The 14273-nt window shown below is 25.4% G+C and overlaps 2 protein-coding genes across 2 annotated transcripts; one reads left to right on the top strand and one right to left on the bottom strand.

Annotated features, from left to right (window-relative positions):
* Positions 1-282: 282 nt before the first annotated feature.
* LOC129976452 (RWD domain-containing protein 1-like) lies at positions 283-9280 on the bottom strand. Its single transcript, XM_056090036.1, has 7 exons — positions 9093-9280; positions 8721-8798; positions 8402-8529; positions 7236-7379; positions 4761-4887; positions 3460-3522; positions 283-549 (listed from the first exon to the last, which is right to left on the bottom strand). The coding sequence occupies exons 1-7, from the start codon at positions 9163-9165 to the stop codon at positions 464-466; spliced, it is 699 nt and encodes a 232-aa protein (XP_055946011.1). The 5' UTR covers positions 9166-9280; the 3' UTR covers positions 283-463.
* Positions 9281-9613: 333 nt separating this feature from the next.
* LOC129976453 (uncharacterized) lies at positions 9614-13696 on the top strand. The gene is made up of 5 exons (XM_056090038.1): positions 9614-9730; positions 10183-10305; positions 11141-11208; positions 11549-12664; positions 13359-13696. The coding sequence occupies exons 1-4, from the start codon at positions 9623-9625 to the stop codon at positions 11877-11879; spliced, it is 630 nt and encodes a 209-aa protein (XP_055946013.1). The 5' UTR covers positions 9614-9622; the 3' UTR covers positions 11880-12664; positions 13359-13696.
* The last annotated feature ends 577 nt before the right edge of the window (positions 13697-14273 follow it).

Raw genomic sequence — 14273 nt, 5'->3', positions numbered from 1 at the left:
TAGATAATAACAACAATGATATCTATGATGTCATCATAGTTTCTAAACTTCCATGCTGAACTAATGACAGACATAATGGCAGATTGAATGGACACATGCCCAATATAACTTTGGTAAAACTGAGTCTCAGATTTAAGATTTCCGTCTAAATCAAAGATCTAAAACTTGGTTTATACTTGTCTGTGTTCTTTATCTCATAAGAAATAAAAGGAAAAGAAAATACAATGATATTTTTATTTTTTAAAAATGCATTATGTACAATATTTCAGTTATTTACAATTTTTAATAAAGTCTTGCAAAACATTTTCATTTTTTTTTAATAAATAAGAATATAAAACTCAATTCATTTATACCAGTTAATTCTAACAGGTTTTTTTTTTTTTTTTTTTTGTCTATTACATTTTAATAGAAGTAGAATATAGGCACCTGATCTATTTTTTTTTATGTCTAAATTTTTTATTATTTATGAAGAAAGATCTTCCTCATCTTCTTGCAACTCCAGATCATCCAGTTCTTGAAATAGAGATTCGTCTACTTTCACTTCTCCTTCTAATAGAAGAGAGAGAGAGAGAGAAAATTCATAAATAATATAATTCAAAATTTAATAAAGGATTAATTTTCATGCCAATCAAAATTATTGCATCCTAGAATGATAGCTTGTGATAATTCAAATATAAGCAATAGTGGTAAAGAAAAATTATTTTATGTCAATTATTATTTTTTGCATAATTTAACTTACTGTATGGAATACCTAACTTTACTAGCTTTTTAAACCGTTAAAAGTAATAAATGGAAAAAATAAATAGGTTTAGGATTCACTTAAAAAAATAATGGATGATAGTTAAAATCAAGTAAATTCTTAATTTTCAGTTGTAACACACTATGTAAAAGCTTATTTTTTAAAAAGGAATTTTGCTTAATTGTTTTTCTAATACAAAACTAATTATTGGAAAAAATTTTCCAATGTTATTTTGTTGGCTGTATCTTAAATATTTATTCTATGCTTAAAATATTTTTTAAAGAGAAAGCATATGTACAATCCTCAAGTAAAATTAGGTGTTCCATTAGTAGGAACATTTCGCTCTATCATGTTACATACTATGATGGTAAGAAAATATCTGTCTTCATTTCCTGTTCTTTCTTTTCATGGAAAATGAATTCAATCCAAAGAATACTGTGAGGGAGGGTTAGAATTCATGCAAATGATTGACCCTTACCCTGGGTTCCCAAGGTGTTTTTTTTTTTTTTTTTTTTTTTTTTTTTTTTTTTTTTTATATATATATATCAGTAGTTTTGGCCATTTTTGTTTAACTGCATGATTTTTCTCCCCTTTTGTTTTTGAGTATCACTTTTGTTCGTTTTAGATAATTAAATAAATATTTTAAATAATATATGCATAATTAAAAATGCATTCATATGCAAGAGATTTTATTCATTTTCCTGTTTTACTACAATGGTTGCTAATTCAACTTTTTAAGCTGTAGTGGTGCAGTGTTCCAGCTGAGAGAACACTCAAATTGGTACATACAATCTTCATAAAATTTTTGCCTACTCCTTTAATCACAAATAGGCTACCTACAACTTTTTTTTTTGTACAAGTTTTTAACTTTAAAGAGCAGTGCATTGCAAAGGATTAAAAAGTTTCACTGAGTAAATTATATGTATATTTAGTAGTTCACATGGAGGGGAAAGAAAGAGAGAGAAAAAAAATATATAAATCAAAAGCAAAAAACAACTAAATAAATATAAAACAAAGTACAATATAGAAAATAAAACAGAGTAAAAGGAGAGGGGAAAAAAACCCTACTACTAACATCAAATAATAAAAACCAAAACAAAGCAAGTATATAAAAAAGGGGGAAATGTATGCATAAAACAATTAATGTGCACATGCTAGTTGTAAATGCAAGAATCTGTGGAAATAAATAAACATCAAATGGAGTTAGAAAATGTTGAATAATGCTATTAAATTTCATTATGAATGCTTTTCCATCCAACTTGTAATCCTTTTTTTTTTAGTAAATGAATGAATGTCTAAATTTAAAAAAAATCTTCAGACTCAAATGAAAACAATAGTTTGATGGGCCTCAGAAAGCACAAACAGCTATGGATAGACTGTCTTAACAATTTTAGTATTGTTCATATTAATGGTTTTCAATGCTTCTTCTTTTTTCTTTTTTTCAGAAAATGAAGCTTTCTTAAAACAATTTTGGATGATGGATGCTTTCCAGAGATCTAACCATAGATATTTTTATTTTTTTTTTACATTAACTGCATAAGGTTTTTTGATCTTGTTATCCAGATAATAAGTACTATTCTAAACTATTTGTTTTCAATAATTTCTTTTGACATTTTAGCCGTTTTCTTTAATTTTTTTTTTTATGAAAATTATGATCAAATGAAGTAAACTGAAAAAAGTATTTTTTTCTTTCACTGGCCAATACATTGGCAGAATACACTATTTTGTTTTTATAAAGTTCATATTAATTTCATTCCTTGATTAGACAATCAATATATTTCAACTGAAATTACACACATTTTGTATCTAAATTTGATGCTGACATACATCTATATAAAGTAAAGTAAAATCCCAATTATTCATGGAATTGGAAAGGGCTTTTACAGTGGATAAGTAAATTGCATGGACAATTCGAAAATGACCTTCTCAAAATATATACATGAAAATGCTTCTGAATTTTTAAAAATTTATTTATAGCAAAGGGCATACACAAAACAGCTACGATTAAAATAAGCAGATTTCTATACTTCTGAAATTTTTTTATTTTTATCTTATAACGGCATTTAAAAAAACAACAACAGTAGTTTGCTATTAAAAACCACATTAACTATACAAACAATTATAAATTTACTGTATTCAAATGCATACAAATCAAAATAAATTTTAAAAAAAACTCATGCTTTATATTCTAATCAAAACCAAAGCTTTATATTCTAATCAAAATAAAGTCAATTCATTTATCTTACAACTCATATAGTTATAGCTTCCTTTCTCTAAAACAAACGGTTCAGAAAAAAAATTATTCATGTGCAGCAAATATAATACTTTGAATAAATAAAGGTCCACTATCAGACTACAGATCTATTACCAAAACATAATCCATTTTTTTAAATTATTTCATCCCAAGGTACCTGATTTTCAGTGTTCCGAAGGAACTCAAAAGAAGAAAAGATAATGGTAAAAATATAGAAAGTGTTTGCATTATCCTAGTAATAAAATCAATTTGTGCAAAGAAAAAAAATTATATTAAAGTATTAACTAGATGTATTAAATTTTCATATTTATTTAACCAATATCCATATAATAACCTTTTTATAATAATAAATATAACATGACTGCATTATAAACCAAATAAGTAAATTGACATGAAGACTCCTAGACTTTTACACATTTCATAGAACAAATTCAGAAATATAAAAAAATTAGGTAGCAACGCTTACCATCTTGCAAGAACTTGAGATCAGAGTCAACCAAGGTTTTATCTTTTTCAAAAAGTTCTCTTCCTATGAAGAAAATAATAGAAAGATACTGATTTAAAATTATTTACAAACAATTAAATGATATTGAAACTATGATCTGAAAACATGCTTATATATAGAGAGAGAGACAATGGTGGTTTTCCAAATGGGTTGTTTAGGTAGTTCCTAGGGCTGTTGGAGTAAAAAAGGGGAATGGGACTACAGGTAGTTCAATTAAAAGGACGTTGGTAGATAAAAGATGTAGCAAATTTAACAAAAATACATTTCAAATCTATGTATTATAAAATTTTAAGATAATATTAACTTAGATGTTAATGATAAAAGGATCAGTTTCCAATTCCTTTCAGCCCGTTAACTTTTAAAAAATAATACTAACATATTAGATTTTCCTAAAATAAAAGTTATAATTTTGTTTAAATAATATTGTGTTCATGAATGCTATAGAGTTACAAACCATAATAAATATAAGTATATACATTTACTTATATTTATTAGGTACTAAATAAAAAAATTCACCTTAAATAAGTCATTGGGATATGAATTGTTGAAATGTGTTTAAAACTGAAACCATTACTGACTGAAAAAACTGAATTATTTATTAAAAGAGAAGTCTCATAGTCTGCATTGCTCATGTCCACAAAATATTTAAATTCACCACTGTATATATAATGAGTTATCCAAGTTATATAATTAATGCATTCAATACACCTTTACATAACTTGAACAATAAGTCAAATTTGATTGGTAAACGTGAAATAATCATGAAGTACATTTCGTATTGGGAATGACTCAAATATATATAAAGATTGAAATGATAAATTACATGGCATATGTAAATAATTACATTAAATACCTTATTACACTTATAGTATTAATTTACACGAGAAATTTCACTAATAGATATATTTAATATTTCTCAGAATAGAAATATTTTATTTTTTTTCACTAATAAAAAATTAGTTAATTGATAAAAATTAATTATAGCATTTTTTTAATATAAAATTTTCTGCTTCTAAACCATTTATATAAATCCGAAAATGGCATACATTTAAGTTCTTATATGGAAAACATCATACATAAAAATGTTTTTATCTTGAGCAACATCAGGAATAACAAATAGTTTATAATAAATATTAGATCAAGCAGATAGAGAACTTGATGAAGAAATTTATGATACTCACGTATGTTATGATACTCATGTATGTTAAAGAATTAAAAAAAAAAAACTGATTCCAATTTAAAAGAAAATCCTAAATAAGTACCAGTTAGTTTTTTTGAAGCTACTTCTTCTTTTGCTTGAAGCTTTTTAAGTTCAGCCATTTCTTGATCAAACTTTGCCTTCCATGTCATAAATGATTCAACAGTTACTCGTACACCTTCAAATCTAGTCTAAAAGAACATGATTTATAAATTAATCTGATACAAAGATATTTTTAAGAATAAACTTTTTTAGATAATTCTTTAATTACAAAAATGAATTGATAATGATTAAATTATTAACATCAAATTTAATGTTAAGGGTAAATGTTGGCAAAGTTTTTAGTTGCTATATGCTTTTTTCCATAACAAATTAAACAGAAATTCATCTATCCCATAAATTTTATATTATTATGTAGGAAGTTGTATTATGATCCATTTACCCTCTAGTGAGGTCCACCATAATTTTAAAATTTATAGATCTAGTAAATCAGGACAATTCAAAATACAGAACTTTGAAATTTTAATAATTCAAAATAATATAAGATTCTAAAAATAAATATAAAGTACAAGAAATTGCACTGAATTAGTAAATTTATATCATCAACAAAAAAATAACTGAAATGAAAATTTATTATTTTAACCTTCAGAAATAAACAGATATACCTATAAAAAAGAAATAAAGTTTAAAATCTAAATAAATAGATAAATAAAAGATAAGGGAATTTAAAACATTTCAAAATATGATAGCATGACAATAGTTCAGAATTATTATTATTAGCGTTTATATTCTTTTTAAAAATTTGCACTAATTATAACAACGCTACTTGCATATTAAAAATATTTCATTATGTTGTAACTTGACTGTCTTTAAACACAGGTATCGAAAATATAAAGTACAAGCTATTGAGGGAAAATATTAATATTTCAATTAATATTTTCTAAAATGTTAATTCATTCTTCAATGCTTATTACCTCTGAAGTCATCCTTTCAAATTTGGGAATTCTATAATCAAAGATCTGCCCTATAAAATTTTTGCATGATTTTTAATCATGCATGCCATTTGATACAATTTACAGATGGTATGTGTGGCAACACATATTACCAAGATAAAAATGTGAGAAGAAAACATGTTGCAACAATACTGACTGTGATCTTGTTAAAAAAATTTGGAAAATTATCGTGAATAAACATTAGACATAATTTCAAGTTAATTGAAACATAATTTATGCATATGTATTGAAAATGTCATATAAATATACAAATTTAGATGTGTATTATTAAACAATTTAATTATCGAATTAAAAAGTAACTTTTAAAAAGAGCTAAGAAAAATTAATTTATATTTCCCTGCATCATTTCATAGTATGGCTTCTAAAAACTTTATTGTTTCATAGAATAATCCTCAATATTGTGCTAAAAATTCTACTGCATTTCTTTTAAAAAATGTATTTTAAAGCAAAGAAACAAACACACAAAATGATGTATAAAATGAACTAACTGTTTAAATAATAAAATAAAGGAATATTTTTTTCAAAGTATAATTTAAAAACACATTTAGAAGATATATATTTAAATCACATTTTGTAACATCAAATTAAGACATATGATAATGCCCCCTAACAATTACTTCTCATCAATTTTTTAAATAATAAATGTCCTAGATTTAAAAAAAAAATCGATACATACAAAATTAATATTTTAGTTATTTTTTTCAAAATAAAATTTTCATAATAAATTTTCACTCCCTTAGACAATTGCCATATTCCATCACCTTTGCCACCTTTACACAAGGCTGAAATAATGATGTGTTAGTTTTTTTTGTATTTCAATAAATGAAATTCTGAGGAAATTATAAAAAATTTTGTTATTAATTTGATGCTGTGTTTTTATAAATGCCAGATCATGGGATAGATATAGAGGTTCATACCCAGTATCGCAAAAATGATAATAGACTGGAAATAACTAATTTTATCTAAAGACATTCAGACAAGTATTTATTGATTATAAAATATCATTTAAAGAATATAATAATTTTTTAAATATTATATGAATCATTTGCACATGTCAATACTTTAATGTCCAATTTAATTTAAAGCACTGATTTCTGTAAATATCTTATAAAATATGTTTAAGATAACTATGAAATAAAATTAAATTTGGAAAAAGTGAGGGAAGGCTTATCTCCCCTCTTAAGGTAAAAATACAAATATTTTAAATTATTAAAAACCAAAAAACAAGCTTTTTTTAATTCATATTTTTTATAATAAGGAAGAATATCAAGATATTAAAAAAAAAGCAAAATGACAGAGATTTTGATTTCTATATCTTCTTATTGGTTGATATATGTCAGTCAAAAATGTTAGGAAATTCCGAAGGTAAACTGTTTTATTAGACATTGCAAAAAGAAACAATAGAAAACTTATTGTTAACCTATAGAAATGAAATACAATATCAAATATCTAGCCATTTATGGGTTAAAAAGTATTAATGCCAATACCATTTCTCGAGTATTAAAAAAAACTTCCAAAATTCTTACTCTTTCTTCCTCTTCTGCTTTTTGTATTCTCAATTCTTCTGCTTTCTTTTTCTCAGAAATAGTTGTCACCAATCTTTTACTCAGCCACTCAGATGCCTCGGAAACAAGAGTGTACACCATGACCATTCCTAAATTTTCTTGTATCTGTTTAAAAAAATTACATAATTTTAAGAAACAATTTTTAACATTTAGTATAAACACTCAATTAATTAATTATATATTCATGTAAATTACTTCAATTTAAACAAAAATGCTATATTAGCCAGATTTTTATTTCTGCTGTGGGTTGGTACAATTGCTGTACTATTAAATAATCAATATTTCACTGTGCTTTCAAAGATTTAATTCTGATCTAATTACTTAGCTGAGAACTTTATTTCTCTTTTCTATTCATGCATACTCATAATGTGTGATGAGTAGATGTGTGACGAGTATTTTAGTTATTAATGAGAGAAAAGAATTTAGGTACTTGTGTATATTTACAGTCCTTGGTTTACTTGGTTATTTTTAGACTAAGCCAAGAATGCTCAGGTCCATTATACATAATGCAACCATCTTGGAAATATTTCTCATTTACATGACAATAAAATTCGGAGTTTGGAAAATATCCACTAACACCAAAATGTTTTTATATATATTAAAACCATAGTTGTTCTAAGGAATCCAATCTTGATATTTATTCTTTAATTACTTCAAAAGAGAGTGAAAGTACATCTCAGTTTCATTGTTAAAATCTAGGTAATAAAAAGTTTCTGAGTTTTCCTTTAGTATATTGGCTAAATATTAATGAAGTAAAAATTATGAAATTTGATCCCTTCACATTTTTAGTAAAACATAACTACTAATCTTGTAATAAGGAACTCAATTACTGATATCAAATATTGTAGATGAATTCATTCTGCAAGATTTCCCAGGAGAATTTAAATTATTTCAAAGATGTTTTAATAATAAATAATATTAAGTTCATTTCATAGAATCATTGTAAGAGTGTTTTTCACTGTTTTTTATGCAAAAAAATGTCCTTCTCACGTTTTCAAATACAATAATTGCAACACAATTATAAAACAATATTTCATAATTTTAATTGTAACTTTTGTTGCTACAATTGTAACCTTTATGTTTGATTTTTAAAAGATGAAAGACATTAAGAGAAAATATATACTCACTATATTCTGCAAAAATTCCATTAGATCTTCTATATCTTGATCAGAAAGATTCTCTAAATCTGCAACTTCCACAATAGGTGCTTCATCAGGATATGTTGGGACATATGTAAACTTGAGAGATATTGCAGCTTTGAAACAAATGAAACAAAATAATCCATTAGTCATGAAATTTTGCAAGAATGTCTGTGATTTAACCCAACAAATTAACAATCTTATTTTGATTCCCAAGATTAAACTTCAAATAAAAAAAATTAAAAACAATTAATTTATTTTTATGCTATTTAAAAAGATAATGGACACATAATATAATAAAGTATACCATATTCTTCGGGATCATCCGTTGCATTTTCTGTTTTGATGTCCATTGTAAAAGAATACTCAGGGTCGTCCGATATAACTATGGAAATAAAATATTTTTACAAATTTTTTAGTTATTATTATCTTTAAAAAGATAATGGGAAATATTTTATTTAATTATGTCTAAGGAAATAAACGAGCCTAACAAAAACTTCTTATTTTTTTAAATTAATGATTGACATCCAGTTTATATTATATATATAATAATAATAATAATACCACTTATCTAAAATAAATATATTATTAAGGACATCTATAATAGTTCTGCTAAAATAAAAGATACAAAAATAGGAATAAAGAATGATACATGCAGTAATTACTATAAAATAAATACTTTTCAATTCATCTGGATAAATAGATTCTAAAGCTTCAATTTCATTCCTCTGTTCTTCTTTATAATCTGTCATTTTAATCTCAAATAATAATTAGCAAAAGAAAAGTAAGCAAAGATTCTTCTTTTTGATTGCCGAGATATAAATAACGAAAAACACATGCATCAAAACAATAATTGACGGTTGCAGTGAAATAAAAATTGAAAATCAATAAAAGGATAAAAAACTCTATATTTCAAAATTAAAAACTTTTGTATGATTAAAAAAAGTTTGATAATATGGTCAGAATAAAAGAAAAAAAAATCCAAGGGCAAAAGATTAAGAAGAAAGATTATTGCATTAAAGGGCCGTTTAAAACTTTGATGAAGACTATTGAGGACGCGTGTTCGCAAATTGTACAGACTAAGTCTATGGTAAAGGATACCGACGTGCTCTGATTGGTCGATTTCTTTCACACAGACTTTCTATGCTGTAGTAACCCTGTTGCATTATTGTTTACTTGTACGTACTTTTTTGTCTGTCATTTTTCAAAATGGAGAAATTAAATCTTCCAGAGAAATACAATTATAAAATAATTGAGATTGATGAGAATAGAGCTATTTTTCGCATTTCTGATCTTGTAAATAAAGAATCAGCACAGGTAGCAATTTTTCTGTGAAGTATTATTAAAATAAGACTTGAAAAATCAAGCTTTTATTTTACGGGAAATGATCGGCCAATTTTTTAATTAAATTTTCATGTTAAAATCATTATTATAAAATATTTATATGCAAATAAACTATATTTATTAAGATATTTAGATGACATTAAACAGAATCGAAATCATTATAATTCTTATTGAATATTCATGTAAAATAAAATAACACAAGGAGATATTTATTTTTTAATTCTGTATTCAAATTATTACCATAAGAGGTCTATCTGGAAATGTGCTATATTTGTTAAGATATTTAGATTCATATAGTTATTAACAATCTAATTATTAATCTTGATATTTGTTATTAACTTAATATTAAGATTTATAAATATATAAAAAGTTTATACATTTCTTTTGAATACTTATTTCTTGCATTTCTGTAACACATATTTTAGAAATGGATTAAAGAATATGAACAAAGATCGGAAACAGTTTGGCGTGTTCAGAGAACACATAAATCAACTGGGCGCCTTAATATTTATAAAGGTGACTTTAGATGCCAATACAATGTGCAACAGGTAACAACTAATATTTTATATTTTACTGCTTCAAATGCATTATGTGTATTATTTTAGACACTTTATGTTTTATCATTTATATAACGACAAGGTTAGATTTAAAGTTTATTTAGCATGTGGCAAGAGACATATTTATATCTATTTAGCTACAAATATATTTAATTGTATCAAATTCCATTATAATAAGTATTTATATTATACATGTTTTGTTAAATTGTTTTACTAAGTTTTAGAGCTTCCATACTCTGTATCATATATTGAAATGTATTTTTAACTAAGGTGTGATCTAAAAGTTCATTTTGCTTAAGGCAAGACTGATATTTTTGGCTGCCTTGTTACAAAGCACTTAGCAAATATTGCATAGTTTATATGTATTTTCCTAGTATGGAAATATCTGTTCTTTTTATTCTCTTTTCAATCTTCTGACCAGTTTGATAAACAAAAGAAAATCTTTTGTGTGTGTGTGTAATTTGATCTTTATAACACACATTCCATGAATAATATCGTATTTTATGTTAAGAAAAAAATTTCAGTTCTGGCACTAATTTAACTTGAATTTAAAAGCTGTACCTGATAAGCCAGTTGCACCCAATAAAGGGTTAAGAATTGAAATAAAATATTGATTTTTTTTAAATAATTTTAATAAATTTATGATCTTTAAACACATTTTAAATATTGTTCAAATAAAAAATAAAGACTAGATTGGTTTATTATTATTTAAAATTTTTAAAGCAGTACTTCATAGCTTTATAAATAATTATTTTCTTCTACTGTAATTAGACATCAACACTTAGTGCTCTCATTATTGATGATTACACTAAAACTATTTTTACAGGTATCAAAACATGTGAAAGAAAGTAAAAATATTGGATGCCCTGCAGTTCTTAAAATTACTATTCAAAGGTAAGTTTTAATTATTTACATTTGATTAATAATAATAACAAATAATATATAATCAAATATTTTTATTTAGTGTGATTGTTGGATTTATTTGTCACTTACATACTTATAAAACTAATTTAAAAAATAGATTACATTTTTCTTTATATGTATCAATACCTAATATCTTCATTTACTTATTTATTTTTCAGTATCAATAATTATTTCTTATATTTTCAATAATAATTTTTTATTTCTAATATTATTATGAATTATCATATTTTGGAAAGCTTAAATTTTCTCTGCTTTTATTTTAGATGTTTAATATATGCATGGTAAAATATTCAAATTATTTTCATTACAGGTATTTTTCACTGCCAAAACACAAAGATCCACTCCCAGAAGTTATAGAGTTTCCTGCATTATGTGAGCTTCTGTACTTGCATAATCATTTTCTTGACAGTGCTGCTGTTAAAAAGTTCAGGCCATTATCAAACCTAACGCAAAAGCGTCTGATAGAATTGTTTGAATTGGGACATACTGCAGCTACTGCAAGACAGATGTTGCAAATGGAATTGGAGCTTCAGAGTAATGAAGATTATGCAGAAGCATTCATGGACAGTTCTAAGCTACCTTCATTATCTGTCGTAAATCACTTGCTAAATAATGAATTTAGGAAAATTTATGGATCTTGAAGAGAAAGCGATATTGACAGGGAGGTTGAAAAATATATTTCCTCATACAATCAACAGCCATTCTGTAAAGCTGCTTTTTCAAAAGTAAAGAACAGTTTGGCGATTGCTGTAGTGACGCCGATAATGAAGCGAAGTATAGATTTACTTAGCAACGTTCAAGAAATGATAATGCTTGATGCATCTGGCCACATGGACAGATTAAATCATCGTGTTTATTTTTTTATTTCTCCAGGTGTAGCTGGTGGAATACCTATTGGCTGCATCATCACAAATGCAGAAGAAACTAATATTTTTCATGAAGGAGTGAAACTTCTTTGTGAGTGTTTCCCTGAGAAATGCTGTTTATTGCAAAATGGGCCACTGATTGTATTGCAAAATGGGCCACTGTCATCTAACGATCATTCATCTAATCTAAGAGATCATTCATCTAACGATATACTTTCACAATTTAATAATAATACACTTAAACATTCTTCAAATGACACGCTTTCACCTAGAAATATTGATACATTTTCACAGCTTGCAATGATAACAACATGGTTCTACCAACTATAAACACTACTTCACAGCCCATTGCAGCTACATGTCAAAACTCAGACAGTGAAACAGATGATGATGATGGTGATTATTTACAAAAATTTGATGATATAATTAATCAGATTAAATCCGGTTACAAAAATAATCCTGATGTTTTTAAGCCAGCAATAAAAAAAAATGGTGAAGAATGTTAACAAGTTTGGAAAAACAGAAACTGGATTGGTGTCTGCCTTGCATAACTTTGGAAGGTACTTTTTTAAACTTATTTTTGTAGGCTTGTTAAGTTTACATTAGAAAATTCGCAAGATAGAAAATAAGATTTAATGTGTAACAATTTAATGTTTATATTATATTGTAGCAAATTAATTTTATTATTTTTAAAGACTAAACTTTTTTTAATCCAGTTTTGAAGTGTGTTTAGCTTTAGATTTCTTAATTGTTTGATGTTTTTCTTTTAATTTTTATTGCTGTAAAAATTGAAACTGAAAGAGTGATGCATTTACTACAATATACATTCAATACAAGAATCTAAAAATGTATTGTTAAAATTTTAGCTAAACAGTGTGTGGGTTTTTATTAATTTTATTTTAATGTTCTCTAAAGTATAATTAATGTTTATGTTATGGGTTAATACTGACAACTTTTATTACACCACATTTAAAGAGTTTAGCGAAAGAAAGTGTCAAATAGCAATTTAAAAACTTATACATTCGTCATTTATAATATGGTAGGATATTTTTCTATAGAAAATTTAATAAGAGAGTTTCAGTATGAAAAGGGGTTTTATAAGTAGCTTTCTTGTATTTTTATACATTCTAAAGCTAAATTTCTTTAATTTATTAAAATGTCATGTAGGACTTTCTTCCGCTAAACTCTTCGGTTGTATAATGATGTTGGCAGAAATTTACTTAGATGTCTTCTTTTGTTTTCCCCTCCTTTTAGAAACCTTAACTACTCAAGCAGAGTTTTGAAGTGCAGCAGAACGAGAGGCAATCAAATTCCTGTTCAACCTACAGCAATTGCAAGAAGAAAATCTATTTATTCTGGTAGGAAAACTCAAGTTGGTGGAAGGCCAGTTAAACGAGCATTACCACCTGCCCTAAAAGAACATACTTATGGAATATTCTCTGAGTTACCGAAAAAACATCGAAAAACAAAACATAGTTTGACGCATTGTGTTGAAAAGAATGTATCTCTTCCAAATTAATTTATATTTATTTTATTACTATCATGCTTAATATATATATATATTGTACATGCTTTAAAAATGTATTAGAACATTTTAACAGGATTTGCATGGTGTTAAAATAATTAGTATTAATATGATATAAAATTTTAATGCTATTATGGTATTAAATAGCACTTCCATGAAACTGTTGTATGTTAAATATTTTTCAGTTTATTATATATTAAAAATTAAAGAAGTTGAAAAAGTATTTACAAGTTGCTCTGTTGTATATTGAAATATTTTTAGAAGATGAATAAAACATACCTTTGAAACCAAAGAGTCCTGAATTTTTTTATTGATGTTATATGTATTCATATATATCAAACTTTTCATAAAATTATTATATATCAAACTTTTTATAAAGTAATTGTTTACATGTGCATTCTAAAACTTACTCCTATTCATTGAACTCATTCACAAACTTACTCATTCTTCTCCTGCACTTTCTTTTCCTTAGCTTTTATTATTTTCTGCAATACTTCAAACTTCTGGAATAAACTGTTTTCTAAGTACATGATTTTAAGCAGTGTATAGAAGAAAAAAAAGACTAATTTTTATCATAAAAAATAGAAGTTGAAAAATTAGTTCCTAGGGATTAAAAAGCATTAAGAAGCACATAGCCTCAAAGG

Source organism: Argiope bruennichi, chromosome 7 (assembly GCF_947563725.1).
Source record: "Argiope bruennichi chromosome 7, qqArgBrue1.1, whole genome shotgun sequence".
Taxonomy (NCBI): Eukaryota; Metazoa; Arthropoda; class Arachnida; order Araneae; family Araneidae; genus Argiope; species Argiope bruennichi.
The sequence above is the reverse complement of the archived record's forward strand: the minus strand, read 5'-3'. Positions and strand labels throughout refer to the sequence as shown.